The sequence below is a fragment of the Watersipora subatra genome, chromosome 3 (assembly GCF_963576615.1).
Source record: "Watersipora subatra chromosome 3, tzWatSuba1.1, whole genome shotgun sequence".
In the NCBI taxonomy this organism is placed as follows: domain Eukaryota; kingdom Metazoa; phylum Bryozoa; class Gymnolaemata; order Cheilostomatida; family Watersiporidae; genus Watersipora; species Watersipora subatra.
The window spans coordinates 38,646,891-38,673,871 of record NC_088710.1 but is presented as its reverse complement, the minus strand read 5'-3'; the positions used below and the strand labels follow the sequence as shown (position 1 = coordinate 38,673,871).

The window sequence follows — 26,981 nt, the reverse complement described above, 5'->3', positions numbered from 1 at the left end:
GTACTGTAGTGTACTACCATATGTACTGTAGTGTACTACCATATGTACTGTAATGCACTACCATATGTACTGTAGTGTACTACAACATGTACTGTAGTGTACTACCATATGTACTGTTAGTGCACTACCATATGTACTGTAGTGTACTACCATATGTACTGTAGTGCACTACCATATGTACTGTAGTGTACTACCATATGTACTGTTAGTGCACTACCATATGTACCGCAGTGTACTACCATATGTACTGTAGTGTACTACCATATGTACCGCAGTGTACTACCATATGTACTGTAGTGTACTACCATATGTACCGCAGTGTACTACCATATGTACTGTAGTGCACTACCATATGTACTGTAGTGTACTACCATATGTACCGCAGTGTACTACCATATGTACTGTAGTGTACTACCATATGTACCGCAGTCTACTACCATGCACAGTCTTTTTTACTTTTTACTATTTTCCCTTTTCATATATAGTACAATGACACCTGGCTTTTGTCCTTTTAGCTGATGCTCTTTGAGGAGCAGTAAATTTTCTTTTCTCTGATATTTGGAAGGGATACAAAAAAACTGAACTTGAAAATGAACACTACATACAGATATCATCCTAAAAAGCGCATGACTAACACAGGAAGATACTGAGTGAGAGACGGAGAGAGGGTGCCTACGTTACTAGTCGCCTTAGCCAACTTATCGTACATATGTGATGGCATACAGTTGTGCTCACAACTGAGCTGCCACTCAACTGTTGTAATTACTCAGGATATGCATTAGACAAACAATGGAGCAGCTTTAAGGTCCGGCATTGCTCCGAGTTTTTGTAAACTGAGACTGGCTGTACAAAAAAGGAATAACGCTGTGCTATTAAGTCTCACAAAACAAACAGTTACCACCCTAAGATGCCTCAATATAAAAGTAAAAACTAAAATACCAACACTTAGTTACTCTACCGTTATCAAAGCAACATGAAATGTCTAACAACCTGTTCATCTTACCTGCCAGTCTTTGTTGTACTTACCTGCCAGTCTTTGTTGTACTTACCTGCCAGTCTTTGTTCGTCTTACCTGCCAGTCTTTGTTCGTCTTACCTGCCAGTCTTTGTTCATCTTACCTGCCAGTCTTTGTTCATCTTACCTGCCAGTCTTTGTTCATCTTACCTGCCAGTCTTTGTTCATCTTACCTGCCAGTCTTTGTTCATCTTACCTGCCAGTCTTTGTTCATCTTACCTGCCAGTCTTTGTTCATCTACTATGGGCAATTTCAAGACCTGTTGTACTTACCTGCCAATCTTTGTTCATCTACTATGGGCAGTTTCAAGACCTGTTGTACTTACCTGCCAGTCTTTGTTTATCTACTATGGGCAGCTTCAAGACCTGTTGTTGTCAATCTTCAGGCTTGCACTAAATTATATTCAGAGTGACTTCACATTGAACATAATTCAGTACAAACCTGAGGATTGACAACAGCGGGTCATGAAACTTCCCGTAGATAAACAAAGACTGGCAGGTAAGTACAACAGCGGGTCATGAAACTTCCCGTAGATAAACAAAGACTGGCAGGTAAGTACAACAGGTCATGAAACTTCCCGTAGATAAACAAAGACTGGCAGGTAAGTACAACAGGTCATGAAACTTCCCGTAGATAAACAAAAACTGGCAGGTAAGTACAACAGGTCATGAAACTTCCCGTAGATAAACAAAGACTGGCAGGTAAGTACAACAGGTCATGAAACTTCCCGTAGATAAACAAAGACTGGCAGGTAAGTACAACAGGTCATGAAACTTCCCGTAGATAAACAAAGACTGGCAGGTAAGTACAACAGGTCATGAAACTTCCCGTAGATAAACAAAGACTGGCAGGTAAGTACAACAGGTCATGAAACTTCCCGTAGATAAACAAAGACTGGCAGGTAAGTACAACAGGTCATGAAACTTCCCGTAGTAGATAAACAAAGACTGGCAGGTAAGTACAACAGGTCGTGAAACTTCCCGTAGTAGATAAACAAAGACTGGCAGGTAAGTACAACAGGTCATGAAACTTCCCGTAGTAGATAAACAAAGACTAACAGTAGTAATTTTAACAATAAAATTGAACAGAGTTAAATAAAAATAACAAGTTAATCACAATAAGTTTATTTTGATAGCAAGATTACGTACAACAGACACACTTATGTGTAAATAATAGTAGTATATACATGTAGATCTATACTCAGGAGTTAATTGTCTAAGCATAACAATACAAGAACAATGTGTAATGATATATGAGCAAAAGTGTGTGAGGCTAACTTACATATCTGTCGATAGACCATCTAAACTTCCAATCAAGAACAGTGTTTTCTCTTGTGATGTAAAGAGGCTTGAGAGGGTTTGCACTGAATATCTTCTCAAATATGGCCTAAACAGACATATTATCTGACATTCTATAAATATCTAATGTATACAAACATATATACATACTGTACCTACATACATATGTATCTAGTATCCTCTACTTCCTAGTAGTATACATACAGTCATCATCTACTTCCTAGTACAACCAATCCTAAACTTCTAGTGTATACATACAGTCATCATGTACTTCCTAGTACAACCAATCCTAAACTTCTAGTGTATACATACAGTCATCATGTACTTCCTAGTACAACCAATCCTAAACTTCTAGTGTATAACATACAGTCATCATCTACTTCCTAGTACAACCAATCCTAAACTTCTAGTGTATACATAGTCATCATGTACTTCCTAGTACAACCAATCCTAAACTTCTAGTGTATACATACAGTCATCATGTACTTCCTAGTACAACCAATCCTAAACTTCTAGTGTATACATACTTTAGACTTCTAGTTTATATATATACAGTCATCATGCCCATGTGCATATAAAAATATACATGCTAAGGAATAAATATTAAATGCACAGACAGCTGCACTCACCTCATAGCTAGACAGTAATGTGATCAGTGCAAGGAGAATTATAAGCTTGAGTATCAAGTACCAGAGGCGTGTCAGACTTTCTGCAATATATATTAGTTAAGAAGCTAATGCTACGGCCAAATGGTCTACTAACAGAATACTTGCTGCGAGCTCCATGCACTCCATGTAGCTTCATGTAACTCCATGTAGCTCCATGTAACTCCATGTAGCTCCATGTAACTCCATGTAACTCCATGTAGCTCCATGTAGCTCCATGTAGCTCCATGCACTCCATGTAGCTCCATGTAGCTCCATGTAACCTCATGTAGGTCCATGTAACTCCATGCACTCCATGTAACTCGTACATCGTACACCATACAGTCTCATCCAACGATAACTACTAGTACATAGTTTATGACTTGCAAACAACCGAAAAAATGAGGGTGATGAGGGTATATAGAAATTTCTGGTGTTATCTAACTGATTATGAAGCTGATGAACACAAAACCAGTTGCTGTTGTAACCAAGAATATGTTTCAAGCAGTTAATATTGAAGAAAATCATACATCTGCAGCAAATACAAAACAATTGCAAGCCCATACAGTAAGCTACTGTATATCTTTTTAAAATTGAGGAAATCTGATCAGCTAATATGACACATCAGTCAGGCTCGTATTCCCTGATGCAGCTGGCCGGCTGAGCCGCCCCAACTTTTTAGGAATTTTCAGCGGCTAAGTACAATCAAATTCAATTCAAATCAATAAAATGTAAAATGTTATCTCGAACACTTGATTAACTCGAACGGATTTGTTTGGTCCGTTCCCACGCAATGATAAATTGCTTTAGATAACTCGACCTGAACATCATTAACTCTAACAGTTATTCGCCCAACGGCTACGAGGATGGTTTTTATCGCTGTAGATCATCATTTTATTCCAAGCCATAGAGATAATCATCAACTTTTAGTAGTTCCTAGGCGTCATTATTATCATCATCGGCAAAATATTCTTGATAACGACTTTTATAAAGGCTTGCACAATGTCGCTTTACCAAACAGCCGCTTGCCAATAACCCAATCGAAAGCGTAGAAACCTTCAAATGAACTTAAAATAAAATCGGCAAAATTGATCTTTGTCGAAATGCTAAAAAAAGATGTATTTTTCTGAGCGTTTTAACTTCGGTCAAGTTTAACCTATTTTCATCTGAAAACATCACCTAAAACAAACAAATCTCAAATAATAGAAAAATATTTATATTTTCCGATAAAGCATGAGAGACCCGGTTGAGGACCTACATGAAAGAAACCTTTTGGGGGGTTTACACCGCCCCGTCCAAACCCTCAGGCGTTCATAACTAGTCGCGTAACATTTGCCGCCCCAACTTGAAACAAGGGAATACAGGCCTGACATCAGTGCAGTTTTCAAAGAAAAAAGATTGACATTAATGTTTGTTGACTCAAACGAAATTGCTTATGATTCCGAAGAATTAACATAAAAAGTTAAAAAATGGACTCACTTTCAACGCAGTGACTATTCACCCTGGGCCATAGAGCGGCAGTTAAATACATAACTGTGTACCAGAAGGTTATGAGAGGTACAAAGTAATAAAATTGGTAGGGCCTGTTCATCACCATACATAGGCATATGACCAGTAGGTTGTACCGCACCACCACCTGCAATAGATATAACATAATAGAGCTAACTTAAAGGTTGACTTGCAACAAAATTCACATTACAGTTATTTGATATGAAAAGATTCACCATGTCTTACTCTGTTGTGTTGTAGTGCAAAATATATGGAAATGTGATTACAAGCTCTTAAAAGCTCAAAAACGAACAGTTAGTCGCAACCACACAAGACCGCCGTAGTTTGGATTCTCTTTCCAAAACGGCTCAATTGGGACGTAGTTGTTACAAGATGGTTTCTATTTACACTTTCATGCAACCTCATTCGTCGAAATATTTTCACAAATATACTTCACGCATTCAATAAAATCATATCTATTGTTCTTACGCGTTTATTTTATCGTCATTGTAATGCTGTCGCTTTTAACACTGATATCTTATAACTTACCGTAAAAATTCGTTTAATTTTCTAACCTTAGCTCGAAGGAGTACATATCATTGTCTGATAATCATGACGAGCCTGTTGGTCACCTGTGAGAATTGATAAGGGCTGCAGAAATTATTTGCAAAGTATTGGGTCACATGATCAGATTACGACTTGCTGATTAGACCAAGCCGAAACAAAACTGTAAAATAGCGAGCATCTATGTTTGATACGGGGTGTTCGGTAAAACCCGAAGTGTTTGTCATAAACTAGTGCTACGATAAGATTTATATAGAGCTTTGTATTGGCCTTTCAACTCATGTGAGAACATCACGTGACAAGACAATAACCAAACGTAATGACTACGTCAGAGAAATAAACAGATTCCAATCTACGGCGGCTTTTCGTTTTTGAGCTTTTAAGAACTTGTAATCACATTTCCACATATTTGGCACCTACAAGACAACAGAGTAAGACATGGTGAATCTTTTGATACCAAATAACTGTAATGTGAATTTTGTTGCAAGCCAACCTTTAAAGGTTGACTTGCAACAAGAGTTTGTGATATTCACTAATCAAATAAATCGTGGTGAGCCAATTAGGCTAACATCCTGTCAAAGCTTTTTCATGCAAATGAAGTCATTCGAACAACAAAATGAGCACATTTAGAATTTAAGAAAATAAAATCCAAAACAAAAAACAAAAAATCTAAATACCAAGAGACATCAAATAAAAAGAAATTACATTACATCGCGCTGAGAGAGCATTATAACCATAGTTAATATTTTTTGTGGGTTCAGACTAATCTTAGACAGTTATCAAACATGGATTGCTATAACAGCATCAATAAACTCAGATATTAGACTATCCTTAAAACATAACTCGAGATGCATTAGAGCATTTATTAGGAGATGTATTTTTGAGCTAGAAAATGATTGCAACTGATGAACTGTTGTCAAAGAGTTGTAGTAATGTGCCGTAACAAAATATTAGAAGCGGTAGATACGTTAGTGCTGTTACAATGCTACATGAAAATGCATTAAATATATAAGCTTTAATGAGAGTCAAGCCAAGTGGTTCGAGAAAGGGAGAGAATGTGAGAAAAAGGATAAACGAATAGGAAGATGGAAAAGAAGGGTGAGAAGAGAGTCGAGAAAGGTGAAGATGGATGAGCAGAGGGGAGATATATAGATAATTATGCATACATATTACTTGAAATTAAACATAAAACTGAGAAACCTGTAAGCATGGTGAGGCGCTATTGGTATTACAGGTACTGCTAGCAAGTTATAATGGTAACAGGTACGGGAGACTCACTGTGAAATATCTATGAACGCTGTAATCTCCGGTATTCCAAGAATACATAAAGTTGCCATAGGCATTAAGGAAGACATAGGCAGTCACTAAGCAGCGCACAAACATGTACACACCCAGAACCTGCAAATGTTCATTTCATCCGTAAGACGCGTAAGAAGCAATTCAATTGGTCGATTCTGAAGTGAAGGGTCATGAAACAAGCTCCCACTATACAAATGTTCATTACATCCGTAAGACTCGTAAGAAGCAATTCAATTGGTCAATTCTGAAGTGAAGGGTCATGAAACGAGCTCCCGCTATACAAAGTGAAGAGTCATGAAACAAGCTTCCGCTATACATATGTAAAACAACTGAGAACCTGAAAAGATAAAATAGAAAAGTTAAGAGCTGCATGATTCGTATGCCGAGTCATCTGCTCTTGTCATCTGTTCTTTCTGTGTTTAAATCGAGGGTTAAAAAAGATGCCAATATCGCTTAAGCCTTTCAAAACATATGCATAGCTCCATTGTTATCACAATAAAACCCCAAAAAGTGCCAGTAGCCTACATTCTAGATCGCTAAAGCGGCTATACAAGTGGAGCAGTGAGAGTGGGTACACGTGCTCACCCTGCTGGCTCCGGTGAAATGATAGATAAGAATGACAATCTGCATCCAACCCTTCCACTCATCTGTTTGGTCTCTATGCAGGATGGAGGTCTACAGTAATTTGTGCACCACGATAAATGACTCATCAAAGTCCAGCAACATACATGTACTTATAAATAACACAAACGATTAAAAATAATTCGCTGCGAGAGAAAGCCAATCTACCTACGTGCTCTGAATCCTTTGCCCAGAAAAGACCTATGAGGATAACATAGGCCAGCGGAAACCCAAAGTTCAAGTTTGTGTAATTTTTGTTCTCTTTCATGAAAAAGGTCGTCCTGAAAACAAGCAAAGACAACCTCTAATGGTGAGTAAATAAGACAACAGGTAAAAAATGTAGGTGTATGACATTTATATTTTCAATGTCACTCATTTCTAACAAACAATCAATAGTTTGTATTCCGTTAGCCATAGCAAGACATCTAATGCTAACAATCACACCTTTGTCAACAGGAGCGAGTTGTTCTAGAATAACAGCTGTGTTATTATAAATACCGTAAAACCTGTATTTGAACGCCACCTTTATTTGAAGGCCACCTCTATTTGAACACCACTATAGAAAGGTTGAAAAATAGAGCGACAATGCGACATAGTGACAATGCTTGGTAGTGTTCTCATGTTCTCTAGTGGAAAAACAGACTGTTTTCTCTAGTTGTCTAGTCTAAAAGGACTAGTTTTTGATAAACTACCTTGGGTGGTCCTAACATTTATCAAGGGCTTCTTCTGGAACTGTCAGATTACCACGAAGGGATGCATTTTGCAACACAACATTTTGTATTGTGAAATGGCTCCCTGATTTATTTGCCGAATGTGTTAAGGACAGAGGTGGATCTTTAACGTGCCCATGCTGTCAGTGTGGTACATGAAGCCTCCAAGTTATAATCTAGATAGGTAAGACCCAGCAATTTAGGGTTGAAAGCTTGCAAAAAGCTTTTTGTCTGATTGGCATTAAGCAGGGGTTGAACCAACAACCCCATGTTTGACATTCAAAGACGCCATCACTAGGCCACCCTAACATCCTAAAGTAATAGCGGTGTACCATTTGATTTTCAATATTCGTTATTCATTAAATGAAATTAGACTTGCCAAAATTTTGAACAACTAGTTGAAAAATTTAACACCACCCTTTTATTGAACGTCACCTCTAATTAAACGCCATCATAAAAGGGTTGAAAGATAGAACGCCATAGCGTTCAAATAAAGGTTTTACGGTTTCACTCTTGCGTACAGCAGGTTGCTATTGATTAACAGCTTTATTATTGTTATTGCTACTTATTATTGTAATTATTATTCTTATTATTACCTGTCACATAAAAAGGCATAGCCAACAATGATTCCGATTCGGCTGAAACCTCTAAAGATCTCAAAGAGCGAAACTTTCCAGGTAGCCTCAATATTTCTTGTGTGATAAACCTTTGTTTTTGTGCTGTCAACTACTGCTGAACCTAAGTATACAATTATATGGTTACAGCAGTAAAATATTATACATGATTGCATGGTGACAGCACTAAAATATTAAAAATGATTGATTATATGCAGACATTACAATATGCAACTACCGTAAAACTCCAATTGAACGCGGCCTCTATTTGAACGCCACTTTAATTTGACCGCCACCCTGAGAGAAGGGTCGAAAAATAGAGCGCCACTCTCTAATTGAACGCCACCTCTATTTGACTGCCACTTTGACATTTGATCTTTATGAGCCCATAATACCAATTATCAGTAGAAGTTTTCACAAAATCGTATTATTATTGAATCATTTATATCAATAACAATTAATTCTCTTGTACAATCCAAAAGATTTTTTTCCATTAAAACTTTGAAAGCAACACCGTAAAAATAAGCAATAACTGTCTCAGGCTAATGTTAGTTCCTCGTTTAACGCGGTCTTTCTACTTCGAAGTACATGAACATATATAAAAACGGTTTAAATTTACGATGGTAGATGAACTTTGAAAGAAGCGCCATAAAAATAATTAACAACTGTCTTGGGCTAATAGTAGTTCTTTGTTTAACGCGGTGTTTATCCTTCGAAGTACACGCCTATAAAACGGTTTGCAAATTTTGGGCCAAAGGTTACGTTTAGCGAGCAAAACTTTTACACATTGCATTGGTGCGAAATGGACCACGTGAAAATTTTGCTCTGCCCAAAATTGTTTGGACGCTAATATCGACTAGTTCAGCAGTGCAGAAGAAGAGTTGAGGTCAGATGACATTGTGGAAAATATTGGACAACCAGAAGATGTTCGTTCCATCGAATTCAACAATCAGAATGCAGCTATCCTAGCAAACGATGAAAATATTCTTGTTTTTAAAACTTTAAGTTTTATTCCTGCAGATAATATAAGTATGGTTCGTTTGTCACTTGTTCTTGAATATATTTTTGTAGCATTTGATAGATTATCGTTATCAAACTTATAGATTTGCAGATTTATAACATATTATTTGATAGTATCATTGCGGTAATTTGATCTTACAATTGATCGACGCTCGTAACTCCTCTTCTATTACACATAAAAAGCTAGTTTTGGCTGTAAATTGTAGCAAACATATCAAGGAGTGCAAGAGCTTTTATGCAACAATGTTAAATATAAATATGAAATAAAAATATGTTTTCAAATTTAGAATGAAATAAAAATTGGAAGCTCTAACAAATTGCAAAGCAGGACACAAGCTATAATATCATCGCAGGTTAACTGCAAGCAATAGATATCAAGTGGTAGAGATATCTCTCAATTCCTCAACGCATATTTATTAAGAAATCTTTGGCAAGTTGGAGGTAAGTTAGTAGGTTTATTGCATCCAATTGTTCTACCGGAAAAAGATGGCAAATTATAGGCAACATGTGCTTTGCCCGAAAAAGGGCTGAATTTATCGTTTCCAAATTCTGATGAGCCATTTAAAAATTACCACGCCAGCCTCTATTTGAACATCACCTCCAATTGACCGCCACTACAAAAGAAGGGTTAAAAAATAGAGTGCCATGGCGTTCAATTAGAGGTTTTACGGTATATTCTATTAGCATTACCCATGCCCAAATATATGGTGACAACGCCAAGCCATTGCACACAACTGCATGCTGACTTTTCTAAGCCATTATATACTGTTACATGCTGAGTGTACAGAACCATCGTATACAACGGTATACATTGCATATGTGCTGACATATCAGCCATTATACACATATATGCTGACAACAAAAGTCCTAAATAAGCTCAATCTAACCAGGTTAAACCAGCTAGATATATGATTTTGTCATCTAACGGCCGTTTTGTTGTTGGTTGATGCCCTTTGGCCCATATATTCTTTTCAATGGCCCTTTCGATTCCATGTTTTTACCCTGTTCCAACCATCCCTCAACTCCCCTTCCCCATTATCATTGAGCACACAGTAGAACTTTTACCTGCCGTCGTCTTCACTTCCTTCACATCTCTCCAGCAGACAACAAACATGATCACACAGAGGCTGATGCTGTTAATGAAATAAACATACAGATCAAGATAAAACCAATATACAGAACAAGTATAATTGTAATCCATGTGAGGAAAATCACACTATAATCTAAGTATAGAGTATCAAACTATATTCTAAGTATAGAGTATCACACTATATTCTAAGTATAGAGTATCACACTATATTCTAAGTATAAAGTATCACACTATATTCTAAGTATAGAGTATCACACTATATTCTAAGTGTAGAGTATCCCACTATATTCTAAGCATAGAGTATCACACTATATTCTAAGTGTAAAATTTCTATTATCATTAAATACTATTAAAATATAGTATATAATGATAATATATATAATAAGTATATCACACTATCCTTAGTTTTTTCGTGACGTCATTCTATCGTTTTCTGCCATCTTTATGGATAATTTTTATCGTTAAAATCACGAAGCTTCTGCAATTAATTATTGCAAACAATGCTTTTGTTTGCATATTTTTTATTTTAGTATCAAAACAACACCATAAAATACTATTAATCAAAAGAATGACGATCGTTTTCTACAAAGATGGCGGCTTTTTCGTGGACGAGCGCATGTGCAAACAGAGTGATGACGTCAAAAAAACCGATGGATAATCTAAGTATAGCGTATCACACTTTATTCTAAGTATAGAGTATAACACTATATTCTAAGTATAGAGTATCACAACATACTTCAAGTGTAGACTATCAAACATTTCCTGAAATCTAAATTATGACTTCGCTATCTGCTTTTCTCATATTAACAAATGCAATACATACAAGCCATGAGTTGTAGGTGTGAGTACAAACCACTGGCTGATACTAATCTATTAGTTCAAGTCTGTGACACATGCTGCTTATATGCCCATAACTCAGTTTTACCTTTTCCAGCTGCATTAACTTTCACCTGGCTTTTAAACATCAACAGAAAACTGATGTATGCAAGCATTTAGTTAACCATTACAAAGTCAAATAACTGAGCAAAGGTGAGTAAGCATATGCAAGTAGAGCGGGTAGTAGTAGTAAAGCGGGTAGTGCGAGAGCCATAGTTAAAACCAAATGTAGATTACAAATAGCCCCTTTCCTAATTTAGACCATGTATTGAGATAACTTGTACCAGTTAGTTGAGAGAAAGACCAGCACTAACCACATGACAAAGATGACAATGGTCATAAACTGAAGGAGTGTAGGTTTCTCTGTTGTCGTACAACAAGTGCCGTCCTGATAATACATGTTGCCATTACAGAGGTAATTGAGGAGAATTTGAGAGTCCTGCAGAATAAACGATCATTGTAAGTTTTGGAGTCCCTTGAACTCATTATATACTACCTATCCCAAGGTACTAAGACTCAGCATATATATACATGTATATATATATGTTACACGCTATATATATATATATATATATGCTAAGACTCATATATATATACATGCTATATATATGCATATATATATATACATGTATATATATATATGTTATACGCTATATATATATATGCTAAGACTCATATATATATATATATATATATATATATATATATATATATATGCTATATATATATATATGCATATATATATATACATACACATGTATATATATGTATATACATATATGCGGATACACGAATACACACCTAAACTTTGAGAAATATATATAGATAATATAATACATGTATACATATATATATATATATATATATACATGTATTATATATATATACATGTATTATATATATATATATATATATATATATATATATATATACAGTGATGTGCAAAAGAAAGGGCCCACCCTAAATTGTTGTGTATTTCGGACAGTAAACCTGTGCTGAAGCAAAGGTGTTCGCTCCAAGTATAATAATGTATATATTTTTGGAATCAGCAGCTTCTGGAGAATCAGAACCTAATGTCATTTTTGACCTATCCTGCAAAATGTAATGTCTGGGATGCAATTTCCATTGCAACTTCCGAAAATGACTAATATGGCATAATTTAATTTCATCAGTATTACACAAAGTATCATTGGGAAACTCTTTTTGTCGAACAATTCAATCTCTTGGAAGTGTTGGTGGCCCTGAAAAGGGCCGTTGGGGTTGATTTTGGAAGGTCATTAGTACTTTGAGAAATTAGTCATTAGTACTTAGTACAATGAGAATCAGAGGTGGGCCCTTTCTTTTGCACATGATTGTATATACATGTATTATATTATCTATATATAATTCTCAAAGTTTAGGTGTGTATTCGTGTATCCGCATATTCATATGTGGATCTGATTGCCCAGCTATAGCTATTATTTTAGCATTGCGCCCACACGTTACGATGCCTCTGTTATAAATTTTTTTCGGCCAACTCTAGGAAACAACGCTTTTTCATTATTCTTTTATTAGGGAGAATTGTTTCTACCACACGATATCAACAATAATTTATCTCAAAATTAAAATTTGGTGATTTGTGTACTGATTATATATATACGTTATTAAGAGATATACATTGTTCGCCATGGCGAGTTCAGTGTTATCCATTATGGTAAAGCCGATTCCCAAACTGATAAATGATAAAATTTTAGTTGAAAGTTTGAAGTTTACTAAAATACATTCTAAAACTTCCTTAAAGTATGAGTTTAGTAAGCTAAATTTATTAATGTTAGATTACAGTAAAACCTCTAATTGAACGCCGCCTCCAATTGACCCCCACACTGAGAGAAGGGTTGAAAAATAGAGCGCCACTCTCTAATTGAACGCCACCTTCATTTGACCACTACTTTGATATTATTTTATCTTTGTGATAATATCAATTGATCAGTAGAAAAGTGTGCACAAAATCGTATTAATAATTAATCGTTTACCTAAATAACAATTACTTCTCGGTGTCCAATTCCAAAGCTTTTCCTTTTATATTCGTTAAAATTTTGAAAGCAATACCATAGAAAAAATTAATAACTACCTCAGGCTAATCGCAGTACCTTGTTTATCGCAATTTTGATACTTCAACTACATGTATATAAAAAAAACATTTACATTTACGATGGTACAAAATAGGTTGCCCCGATTTTTGTATCGGAATCGGTATCAGTGCCGATATGGGTGTTAAGTATCTGAATCAGTATCGGCTGATCTTTTTTGAAACTATCTGAAACTTCCAATACTCTTTTACAGATAAACTATTTTGCAGAGAACCGCATTTCAGCCTGCTACACTAATAAAAAATTATCATCTACAAGCTCCTTACCTTTACCTAATGAATTTCTGGCCTGTCACACAATTTATTTCATGTCTATAGCCCGATCAACACAGCTGAGGAACCTTTTTGATTTAGTCAGGATGTAATCACAAAGTGTGGTATTTCCCAATTACAGCGATATGAGTTATTGCAGTCAATCACGAGCAAGATAACAAAGATGGGAGACAAAAGCGCAGTGTAATATTTCTATTTACTAGCATTACGAAAGTAATTTAAACAGTCTATGCATAAAGTTATCTATCACACTCTTGATCCTGCCGATACAATGTATCGCTTGTACCGTACAAAAAACGGTAACCCTAGCGGCTTATCGGTATTTAGCCTGTCTGTGGCAAGTGAGTCCCCCTTCAGTACGACTGGCTACATTGATAGTGATATAAGAAAGATACTTCTTACTGAGAGAGTTGAATCACTAACTGTAATTACAAGAAACGTTGATTTGCTCTAAACTTGTACAGGAGCAGCAGTTCATCCAGCAATAAAAAAGAGACTTTGTTATCACAGATAGAACTGTACCACTGACAGTAATTACCTTTATTTACAAATTACAAGAAACATGGACTGTTTTGTTACTACATGCACGGTATGTCCGTATGTGAATATGTATATACACGTATATTTTTTTCATAAATACAAACAAATAAATACATTAATATCTATATTTTCTTTGTATTATGTTTATATTTGGATAATAAAATGAACAGCTATCTAAGCAGCACAAAAAATCTGAATCGGTATCTGAATCGGATTATTTTTCAATAAGAATCGGTATACCGGATCGGTATCTGAATCGGCTGGTGAATTTAGAATCAGGGCATCTCTAGTACAAAGGTTACGTTTAGCGAGCAAAACTTTTACGCGTTGCATTTGTGCTAAATGCGATGAGTAAAATTTTGCTCAGCCAAAAAATTGTTTGACCGCTAATATCGACTAGTTCAGCAGTGCAGAAGAAGAGCTGAAACCAGAAGATATTGTGAAAGATACTGAACCAGAAAATGTTTGTTCCATCGAAAACAACAATCAAAATGCAGCTATCGGAGCAAATGATGCAAATATTTTTGTTTTAAAAGATTCATACGGTAAGTATACGGTAAGTATGGGTTATGGTTTATGGTATACGTTTATGTCACTTGTTCATGAATATATGTTTGTATCATTTGATAGATTATCATTTTATAACTTATAAGTTTGCAGAACTTAGCATATATAGCATATTATATAATAGAATCCTTGCGGCTATCTAAACACTGCTTACAATGGATCAATGCTCACAACTCCTTTTCTATTGCACATAAAAAGCTAGCTTTGGCTGCAAAATGTAGCAAACATATCAATGAGTGCAATGAGATTTTATTCAACTTTTCTACATTACTAATAAAATAAAAATATGCCTTCAAATTTAGAACGAAATAAAAACTTAAAAGTTCTAACAAAATGCAAAGCAAGGCACAGGCTATAATATCATCGTAGATTAATTGCAAGCAATAAATAACAACTGGTAGAGATACCTCTCAACTTCCCAATGCATATTTCATTTAGAGATCTTTGACAAGTTAGAGGTAAGATTTATTGCATCCAAAAGGTTTAACATCGCTCCACCGAAATAGAAGGGCAAAATATAGGCGACATTCGCTTCGCCTGAAAAAGGGCTAAATTTATCTTCCCAAAATTCTGACGAGCAAATAAAAAATACAACGCCAGCCTCTATTTGAATACGGGCCCTCTAATTGATCGCCACTTTAGAGGAAGGGTTGAAAAATAAAGTGCCATTGCGTTCAATTAGAGGTTTTACGGTAAGCGTTAATGTTACACGTCTGTCTCGAAGGTAAGAACTCTCTGTGTAGTACATTGTGATGTTATATTATCTTGCAGATCATAACCACAAAATGCACTACAGTTATTGTAGATAGCTGTAGCTATTAAGGTTAACATATTGTAGATAGCTGTAGCTACTAAGGTTAACAGGTTAACATATTGTAGATGGCTGTAGTTACTAAGGTTAACAGGTCAACATATTGTTTTGCTACTTGTTTTAATGATGATCTTTACCAGGAGGTGACTGCATTAGATAATTACTACGGGTTTCCATCCGTTTTTTATGTACATCTATAGCCATGCGAAAATTGGCATGCCGATTTGTGCATGCCAACACTGAAATGAACTAAAATCATATAATTGTACATCAAATAATGTTTCATTGTAATTGTAGCAAAACAGACTATATTTAGCCATTACTGGCTAATGATCTCACATTTACATTTAAACACTTTTACATATTTATTTTTCGACCTCATTTATTTTAACGAGACACTTCTTCCAAGTTATGAAATTTGAAAGTTACAGTTGTTTGACAAAGTTTGAAAATCTTTACAATTGTTTTTATTTTCTCTATTAATTTATTTCAACTACACAAAACACTTTTCTCATAATATGTAGTTTGAAAGTTAGAATGGCAAATGTTGTTATATGTTAAACACAAATAAATGTTCTGCTCAAAGACTTTTTTATTACCCGGGCAATGCCGGGTAGCACAGCTAGTATATACATATAGGCCTACATATACATATATACGTATATATATAGATATATACTTAGATCTATATATTTATATTTCTCAAGGATATATATATTTCTCAAAGTCCGTATGTCTGTTGGAAATCCGGCTATAGCTATTATTAGAACAGCTGAGCTTGACAACAATAAAGACTCAAACTCATGGAAATTCATGGAAATTCATGGAATTTCATGGAAATTCATGGCTTACTGTCATTGGAAGCCTAACCTTATTAACTAGCTTAGTGGAGTTTCCATTGGCAATATGCCAGGCCACTAGCTTGAAAGGTACAGTTGTTTGACAAAGTTTTAAAACCTTTACAGTTGTTTTTATTTCTCTCTTAGTTTATTTCAACTACACGACACACTTCTCTCATGATATGTAGTTTGAAAGTTAGAATGGCAAATGTTGTTATATGTTAAATACAAATCAATTTTCTGTCCAAAGACTCTTCTATTACACGGGCAACGCCGGGTGGCACAGCTAGTATATATATATAATAGATAAGTGGTCAGGCCTACTGCTAACAGCACTTTACGCTCTAAAAAGTGTGGAGTGTTATAACTAACTAGAGTGTTGGAATAGGTTAATGTCACTTATCTTTCTTCCAGATTGATGTTTTACTGGAAGATCGCGACAGGTCTGTTACACAAAATATACCTGTCGTGACCCCAGAGTAAAACATCAATCTTGAAGAAATATAAGTAACATTAACCTATTCCAACACTCTAGTTAGTTATATATATCTACAGTATATATATATATAAATATATATATATAAATATATAGTAACTAAAAGCAGGTGCAAAAGCATACAAAAAGTGAACTCTACACTAAAAACCTAAAAGATAATTAGTTGAGTAGGAAATATTTGAAAAAAAATATATAGATCTAAGTATATATCTATATATATATACGTATATATGTAGGCCTATATGTATATACTAGCTGTGCCACCCGGCGTTGCCCGTGTAATAGAAGTCTTTGGACAGAAAATTGATTTGTATTTAACATATAACAACATTTGCCATTCTAACTTTCAAACTACATATCATGAGAGAAGTGTGTCCGTGTAGTTGAACTAAATTAAGAGAGAAATAAAAACGACTGTAAAGGTTTTAAAACTTTGTCAAACAACTGTACCTTTCAAGCTAGTGGCCTGGCATATTGCCAATGGAAACTCCACTAAGCTAGTTAATAAGGTTAGGCTTCCAATGACAGTAAGAATTCCATGAATTTCCATGAAATTGAGTCTTTATTGTTGTCAAGCTCAGTTGTTCTAATAATAGCTATAGCCGGATTTCCAACAAACATACAGACATACGGACTTTGAGAAATATATATATATAGATATAAGATATATATATATATATAACAGCATGTATGTATACACATAGCTAGTATATATGTATATATATACTAGCTGTGCCACCCGGCATTACCCGGGTAATAAAAAAGTCTTAAGCAGAAAATTGATTTGTATTTAACATATAACAACATTTACCATTCTAACACTTAAACTTCACATCATGAGGAAAATGTTTCGTGTAGGTCAAATAAATTAAAAAAATAAAATGACTATAAAAAGGTGAGAGATGTAAATGTGAAATAATTAGCAAATAGCTAAATTAAGTCGGTTTTGCTACGATTACAATAAAAGATGATTCGGTAATGATACAATTAATACGAACTGAGAAAACAAAATAAAAATCCTGATTATGTAGAATAATAACAATTTTTGTTTAGAAGTGTGTGCGTATAAAAGGTCACTGTTCCACCAGAAGCTATCGATCAAAACTTTGAATACGACGATACAAAATACGACGATACAGCGACAATATATTGTTCCTGCAAGAAGGATGGTCCTTGACCCCAGATATAGTAATCGAACCTTAGGAAAAATATTTCTTAACAAGGGCATCATAACACATGGCCGCGTCGGTAAAATAAGCAGCGTGCGCTATAGCTGGACGCACCTACATATGACCAACTTTGAGAATCATATATAGATATATATTATAAATATATATATTATAAACATATATACTATAAATATATATATAATATATAAATATATATATTGACACAATACAAACCAAAGATTACAAGTTAAACATCTATTGCAATTTTCAAGAGTTTGAAAAAAGTTATTAATTTAATTATATATTTTATTATTTACTTCAATAATATAACAATACAAGGTGCCCAATGCTTCCATTTTATTTCGTTTTTAGTAAAAATGCGTTGCCAGTAGCTTCGGAATGAACCGTTGAGCAAATGGCCAACGAATGAGAATAGGAATTAAGCATTTATAGTTAGCTAACAATAAATCAAAGTGGTAGAGTAAATGAAAGAAGATGCCATGAGTGTAAGGTTGTAACACAACGCAAGTCCAACCACACCGGTTTATTAAAGGTGGACAGCTCTCTATGCAATTATTTTATATGATGGGCACACTTCAAAGCATTTAAGCTGAAAAGAGACAACCTCACGATGAGATGGTGGAAAATGATGATCTCACTATGATATAGAGAATAAGATGACCTCACCATGAGATGGAGAATAAGACGACCTCACTATGAGATGGAGAATAAGACGACCTCACTATGAGATAGAGAATAAGACGACCTTACCATGAAATGGAGAATAAGACGACCTTACCATGACATGGAGAATAAGACAACCTCACTATGAGATGGAGAATAAGACGACCTCACTATGAGATGGAGAATAAGATGACCTCACCATGAGATGGAGAATAAGACAACCTCACTATGAGATGGAGAATAAGACGACCTCACTATGAGATGGAGAATAAGACGACCTCACCATGAGATGGAGAATAAGACGACCTCACCATGAGATGGAGAATAAGACGACCTCACTATGAGATGGAGAATAAGATGACCTCGCTATGAGATGGAGAATAAGACGACCTCACTATGAGATGGAGAATAAGACGACCTCACTATGAGATGGAGAATAAGGCGACCTCACCATGAGATGGAGAATAAGACGACCTCACAATGAGATGGAGAATAAGACGACCTCACCATGAGATAGAGAATAAGACGACCTCTCCATGAGATGGAGAATAAGACGACCTCACCATGAGATGGAGAATAAAACGACCTCACTATGAGATGGAGAATAAGACGACCTCACTATGAGATGGAGAATAAGTAGACAAGAGAAAAACAAGAGTCAAAAGTAGATAAGAAACGAACCAGTTCAAAGTGTTCAGTCTGATTATGAAGTGTCGAGTTCCATTGAAAGATTTGAGTGATGAGACGGGTCGTCTTCCACAGCCTCACCTTAGATGACTCGCTAAAAACATAAAAACAATAGGTAAAGTTAAAACTATTAGTTGCCTAAATGAGGTAGCGGCCGCTAGCGGTAGGTATGCCAGAAGAATGGAGGCTATTATTCTATTATTATTATTCTTTTTATTATTATTATTTTATCATTCAAAAGCTACATTCTCAGCCCATCATCCACAGACAAAGCTACATTCTCATCCCATCATCCACAGGCAAAGCTACATTCTCAGCCCATCATCCACAGGCAAAAATCAGAATAAAACTGGCATGCAGGCATCGGCCACACTCCTTCATCCATTGTCACCTCAACAATACATCAAGAGTCAACTGGTAACTGATAACTTCGAGGTTTTTTCCTGTCACAAACATGAGTCCGTTTAGCTATGACTGTATACTGTATATATTGCACAAGAACTATGGGACAAAAATCTAGAACAGCTTCACTCAGTTGAATAGCAACAATGATGAATGGAAGAAAGACAACTCACAACTGTTCTAAAGCTGCTCTATTGTGTCGGTCAATGGCTTCATTAGCCGGTGAGCTCACATTCAGCACCGGTTCTAGAAACAGATAAAGAGAGAGAGTATTCAACCACCCGCACTCTCAGCTGGTATTCTCCAATAATTATGTTTGTTAGTAATGTGATAGTGTAATGGCGGAGCGGCGTGACCAGGGCCAGCTAAACTGCAGTCTCATTATCGCAGCAGGAGACTTGACTGTGACAAGCTTGGCTCAACTCACTAGCTAGTCTGGTAGCCACAAGCAAGTGCTAGCAGGTGCAAGCAGCTCAACTCACTAGCTAGTCTGATAGCCATAAACAAGTGCTAGCAGGTGCAAACAGCTCAACTAACTAGCTAGTCTGATATAAGTTAAAGAATGTCTTACTAGGGCAATAAAGTGTAAATGCCGAAAAACACCAGATAATTACTGAGTGAATTTGAGGCAAATTCGCGACATTGATAAAGCAGCTGACGCCAGAGTTGAAAGCTAGTGCCTTTGTGCAAATGAGTGCTTGATAATGTCACCTGCTGCTTTGTCATGATTAGCTGACTGATTGTCAGGGTAGTTTTATTCTAAACGAAAACTGACAGTAAACATCTTATAATAAGAACGTGTTTGCACTAAAATAATATAGTGTTAGCCTGAGTAAAAATTGCTTTTTAGATAGCATAAATGAAAACGAATTCTAAAGAATATACAAATTATGTTACTGGCATCATAATAAAATTGATTTCCATAAAAAAGAATAGAAAAAGGTTATACTCGTGTCTGATGACTGCGATGTGATGCCTGCAGTGCTTACACTCGCTACACTTGTACATGTATGTGGCACTTGTATGTGGCAAGTGTTACTATTTGCTACATACAAGGCTGACCTTAGTACTAGTGCTTAACACCGCTTTGTATTTCGACTCAGGTACCGTTCAAACATACAAAAACTTAAAAAGCTGCCAGATCTGATGCTGCAAGGCAATTGATTTTAAATTGGAATTACTGTCCAAAAGAGTCCAATCATTGTGAGGAAATTAAACCATAACAGTCATGAACAACTTTTATCGTATTTTCTAGGTAAATCAGACACGCTGATTCCGATTTTGTACTCAAAATAAAGATTAGTACACTAACCTTCAAAGCCATTTAGGCTTTTTTAAAGCGTTTCAATATCCGTTTCAAAAACAACACAATCGGCATTACAAGCTCCGCCCATAAATATGTGATGAAACCTAGCTTTTTCAGAAACGGAAGTTGGGAATGTTTAGTCCGATTTAGAATAATAGAGATGGGTGTCTTAAAACCCATTATTATCTAAATTCAGCCTGTAAAATAGTTTCAGTTTTTTATGAAAGGGATATAAACTATTTAAAATTGCTCGCAGCTTGTTACATGACGTTTAAATGGGCTGGACGCCGAGAAAAATGAGCTCAAAAAGCGCGGTTTATCACGAGCTAGCGTTGTTATTGCGCTTTTTAAATATGCAATGCTAAATAGCTTATCTACCTTTCAGAAAAGACTGATATTATTTTTAAGGCTGAATTTAGATATTAATGGATTTTAAAACACCCATCTCTATTATTCTAAATCGGTCTAAACATCCCTACGTAACTTCTGTTCCTAAAAAGCTAGGTTACGTCAAGTATTTATGGGCGGAGCTTGTTATGCCGATCGTGTTGTTTTCGAGACCGATATTAAAACGCTATAAAAAGTTCTTCATTACTCTGAAAGTTAGTGGCCTAATCTTTATTTTGATTACAAAATCGGAATCAGCATGTCTGATTTACCTAGTAAACATGATAAAAGTTGTTCGTGGCAGTTATGGTTTAAAGGTGTGACAGTGGCAGTCAATCCAAGACATGCCTGAACAAGACTATAGTATAGGTAATAAACCATGCTCTATTAACTACTCACAATCCCAACTAATGTCATGCAATGCTAGTACTATACACGTGTCACAACTAATGCCATGCACTGCTAGTACTATAAGCGTGTCACAACTAATGTCATGTACTGCTAGTACTATAAGCGTGTCACAACTAATGTCATGCACTGCTAGTACTATAAGCGTGTCACAACTAATGCCATGCACTACTAGTGCTATAAGCGTGTCACAACTAATGCCATGCACTGCTAGTACTATAAGCGTGTCACAACTAATGCCATGCACTGCTAGTACTATAAGCGTGTCACAACTAATTTCATGCAATGCTAGTACTATAAGCTTGTCACAACTAATGCCATGCACTGCTAGTACTATAAGTGTGTAGGCGTTTAGTGCCAAATAAATAGTGAACCAAGCTTTATGAAGGCAGCTTAAAGGTTGACTTGCAAAAAAATTCACATTACAGTTATTTGATATCAAAAGATTCACCATGTCTTAAGGTAAGGCCACACGAGACAAAATTCTCACGAAATCGGCGAAATTTGGACGAAATGATTCGTACGAATTGACATTTGGACGAATTCGTCCATCGTTGGTTGCGCACGATGAACAAATCCTGAATTGGACGAAACGTCAGAAATTCCTATGAATCGTTGTTTGATTGGTCGGTTGAAAAGGTTAGTTGAATGTTGAAGGTCGTTTTCTTTGGCGCATATCCAGAAAGATTGAAACGGAATCGGCTTCAATTTATCACTGCGTTCTGATTGGCTAGTTGAAAGTTAGTTTCATACGAATCCGTGGTGGGGAAACTCCGTGTGGCAGGTCAGAAATTTCGTACGAATGGAATTTCCCAAATTAGTTGAAATTACATGATACGTGTGGCCCGGCCTTTACTCTGTTGTGTTGTAGGTGCAAAATATGTGGGAATGTGATTACAAGCACTTAAAAGCTAAAAAATGAACAGTTAATCGGAGCCACACGAGACCGCTGTAGTTTGGATTTTCTTTCCAAAACGGCTCAGATGTGATGTAGTTTTGGGAGATGGTTTCTGTTTACACTTTCAAGCCACCTCATTCGTCGAAATACTTTCACAAATTTACTTCACACATTCAATACAACCATGTCTATTGTTCTTACGCGTCTGTTTTATCGTCATTGTAATGCTGTCATTTTTAGCAGTGATATCTTATAACTTACCGTAGAAATTCAGTTAATTTTTTAACCTTACCTTGAAGGAGTACATATCATTGTCTGATAATCAAGACGAGCCTGATGATCACTTGTGATAATCAAAAAGTGCTGCAAAAATTATTTGCGAAGTACTGGGTCACATGATCAGATTACGACTTGACAATTAGATCAAGCCGAAACAAAACTGTAAAGTAGCGAGCATCTATATTTGATATGGGGTCTTCCGGTAAAACCCGAAGTGTTGGTCATAAACTAGTGCTACGTTAAGTTTTATATTGAGCTATTTATTGGCCTTTCAGTTCATGTGACAACATCACGTGACAAGACAATAACCAAACTGTCATGACTACGTCAGAGAAATAAACAGATTCCAATCTACAGCGGCTTTTCGTTTTTGAGCTTTTAAGAGATTGTAATCACATTTCCACATACATGTATTTGGCACCTACAACACAACAGAGTAAGACATGGTGAATCTTTTGATACCAATTAACTGTAATGTCAATTTTGTTGCAAGTCAACCTTTAAGAACAATGTGTCTAAAGCGAGGAGTGAATCTATATCTTGACCATAGAGCCACATAAACTGCTTAATGCACGCCTCTATTATCTACACAGCCAAGAGCTATCCAAGCAGACAAATAGAGTAAAGAAACTGAGCGTATGTTTGAACTAGTTAGACTAACATAGAAGTACCATAGGTTAACATAAAGGTACCGAACCTTGTAAATTCCAGACAACATTTGTGTCGGCAGCACTAATGTTTTCTAAAATCTTTGCTGCCTCCTCAAAGTCCAAGTTCCATTTTTCCACTCGTGAATTCAACTGTTTCATGTCGCCGCCCTCATCATGGACATTCGGTAAAGGGATCTCACTCTATAAAGATAAACCTGCATGGTCAGTAAATCAGACTGCCTCTTATTATAATAATTGGCCTACAAGTGTCGATAACCTTGGAGTCCATTTTATGCAGATTCTAGTTATTTTAGTGACATGTGAAATAACGGGTCATTATTTTAACAATAAAGGAATGCAATAAAAAATTTTAACATTTGTTGTAAAGCAAGCATTCGATTATCAAAGCCTCCCAACACTGAACTATTTGTATATCAAAACTTGATTTACGACTTTTAACGATGAAGCGACACATGCATTCATCCACTGTCAACAACCCCTACTTGATCTCTATTCGATTCGGCTATCAGATCATGTACACAGCAATAGCGCAAACCACTGTATCACTCCTATAATTGTGAGAGCTACACAATTGAAATCAAATTTCCTCATGTGTTGGGAATCTGAAAAAAACCGGAAAGATGTTTATATATTTTAGGTTTTTTTTAATCAAGACATTTATTTATTTACAGCTAACGCTTTAAGCTAGGATAACCAAGCGCTGACTTATAACAAATGTGTTCATCGGTCATACTTTTCATCGAGACAGTCATAATCGTGTCTGTCACATATCTTTGAAGAAAGCGTATACAGGATAACTCCAAGGTTATCGGTGTGTATAGACCCAAACAATGCTGCATATACCACTTCACAATAGGTATTGTCAGTGTAACCTGTTACCTGGATCAGTGAGTCTATCACAGTAGAGACTATTAGGGGCGGGGTGAATTGAAGGAAGATTGTCAGTGTTACCTGGATCAGTGAGTCTATCACAGTAGAGACTATAATTAGGGGCGGGGTGAATTGAGGGCAGATTGTCAGTGTAACCTGGATCAGTGAGTCTATCACAGCAGAGATTATTAGGGGCGTGGTGAATTAAAGGAAGATTGTCAGTGTTACCTGGATCAGTGAGTCTATCACAGTAGAGACTATAATTAGGGGCGTGGTGAATTGAGGGCAGATTGTCAGTGTTACCTGGATCAGTGAGTCTATCACAGCAGAGACTATTAGGGGCGTGGTGAATAGAATGAAGATTGTCAGTGTTACCTAGGCCACTGAGTCCATCACAGTAGAGAATATTAGGGGCGGGGTGAATAGAAGGAAGATTGTCAGTGTAACCTGAATCAGTGAGTCTATCATAGTAGCAAATATTAGGGGCGGGGTGAATTGAAGGAAGATGCCTGGGACTAGGTACCGACAACCCTATTTACGACACTCTAATCGTTTGAGAATTTGCTCAAATGTTTGTGACATCTAGTTTAGCTATGGAATTTATTGACTAAATTGTTTTCAGTGTTCTTAACAAAATATTACAATTATGTGTTTGAAAATTCACAGCTTTCTTCACTTTTATGATAAATTTGGGTCTGATGAAGTATAGCAGCTCTGCCATTTCTATTGATTACTTTTGTTTCCCAGTTATTTATCTCTATAAAACTTATTGAACAGACACGAGTCCATTGCCAAAGATATAATCATTCTTCTACCATCACAAGCTTTTACTATATTTTTATTGGTGTTTAAAACAAAGGTTAATGGGTAATAAATTCTTGTTACTAAATATAATTTGAACATATGTATACCCTGTATTTGTGTTGTAATCTTATTTATAACACTGCTGGTGTTAAGCTTTATTTATTGTTTGCTTTGATTATTGATGGTCACTCCCTTTGACTATTGATGATCACTACCTTTGACTATTGATGGTCACTCCCTTTCACTATTGATGGTCACACCCTTTGACTATTAATGGTCACACCCTTTGACTATTGATGGTCACACCCTTTGACTATTGATGGTCACTCCCTTTCACTATTGATGGTCACACCCTTTCACTATTGATGGTCACACCCTTTGACTATTGATGGTCACACCCTTTGACTATTGACGGTCATACCCTTTGACTATTGATGGTCGCTCCCTTTTTTATACTTTTTATCAGAGTGAACCTCATTAAATGTATTTAAACACATTAGAAAGATATTTCTTCATCTTTCTGTAATCCCTGTTTATTATCACCTCTGATTATTATATATCAGCCTCTACATACATCATCTACTATATAAACGGCAATCCTTGTCTGTCTGTCTGATTGATTGTCCGCCTTATAGAGCGGTCTTTCCTTCTATCGTCGTACGAATTTCGGTCGTACGAAGCGAACTGAATTAATATGTGTAGTAACGGTAAATAAATTATAGAGCGGTCTTTCTTTTTCCATTCGGTCGAACGAAGCCAACCGAATTAATATGAGTACTAATTATCGTAATTTCGTAATATGGACTATTAGCCGCTACTTTTTTCTGACGATTTGAGCCAAACGGCTTATATAAAGGTGTGGCGATTCTGTTGTTTTTCTTTCACCGCTCGGGCGCATTAACCGAAATCCCCGGTTAGCACGCTTTTTAAACGGCAAATTTTTTGCCGTGTTAAAAAGCACCTTTCCTGAGTTCTGCGGCCTATACAAAGGTGTCTATACAGCTATACAAATGTACTATTCATTAAATAAAATAAATTAACGAGTAGTTATTTACATGCAATTAATATTTACTGCCAACGTGTACCGAGAAGGTCACGTAAACGTTTGTTTCTTGGAGCCACTGGAAAAACGCATTTCTCACCTACTAAATTTCCACGTCAAAAAGGTAAGTGTTTCTTATACGACGTTGTATTGTCTATGAATTGCCACATCTCCACTACTTAATAACATTGGATTTGCCGCTGTTCGTGATAGTGGGTCATGTTCATTTCCTTCAGCAGCCGAGTTACTAATTTTTTCCAGCTACGAGTAGGCCTACTGTAACTTACTATTACAGAACTTTCACGAGTACTCCGAGGGTTGCGATACGCTATTGTGAAAAGAAAGAGAGCAGCTGCTATCGACTTACTGTCACCCTGCATCAGCCATGACCAGCTATACGTGGCCTGCTCAAAAGTAGGCACACGCCGAAAACTGTTTCTTCATACGCCCGACAGAAAAACCAAAAATGTTGTCTATCCGCA

The 26,981-nt window shown here is 36.1% G+C and overlaps 1 protein-coding gene across 3 annotated transcripts in view; it reads right to left on the bottom strand.

The window, feature by feature from the left end:
• The window catches only part of LOC137392169 (N-acetylneuraminate 9-O-acetyltransferase-like), a 67,610-nt gene that overhangs the window by 15,163 nt on the left and 25,466 nt on the right, over positions 1-26,981 (bottom strand). For all 3 annotated transcript variants that reach the window (XM_068078804.1, XM_068078805.1, XM_068078803.1), the window contains exons 5-16: positions 23,810-23,963; positions 20,008-20,080; positions 19,427-19,526; positions 11,553-11,677; positions 10,338-10,405; positions 8,235-8,376; positions 7,101-7,209; positions 6,893-6,982; positions 6,287-6,406; positions 4,436-4,592; positions 2,942-3,021; positions 2,296-2,400 (exon numbers count right to left, since the gene is read on the bottom strand). In XM_068078804.1, coding sequence (XP_067934905.1) covers positions 2,296-2,400; positions 2,942-3,021; positions 4,436-4,592; positions 6,287-6,406; positions 6,893-6,982; positions 7,101-7,209; positions 8,235-8,376; positions 10,338-10,405; positions 11,553-11,677; positions 19,427-19,526; positions 20,008-20,080; positions 23,810-23,963 — 1,323 coding nt within the window. The remainder of the gene's footprint in view (positions 1-2,295; positions 2,401-2,941; positions 3,022-4,435; positions 4,593-6,286; positions 6,407-6,892; positions 6,983-7,100; positions 7,210-8,234; positions 8,377-10,337; positions 10,406-11,552; positions 11,678-19,426; positions 19,527-20,007; positions 20,081-23,809; positions 23,964-26,981) is intronic.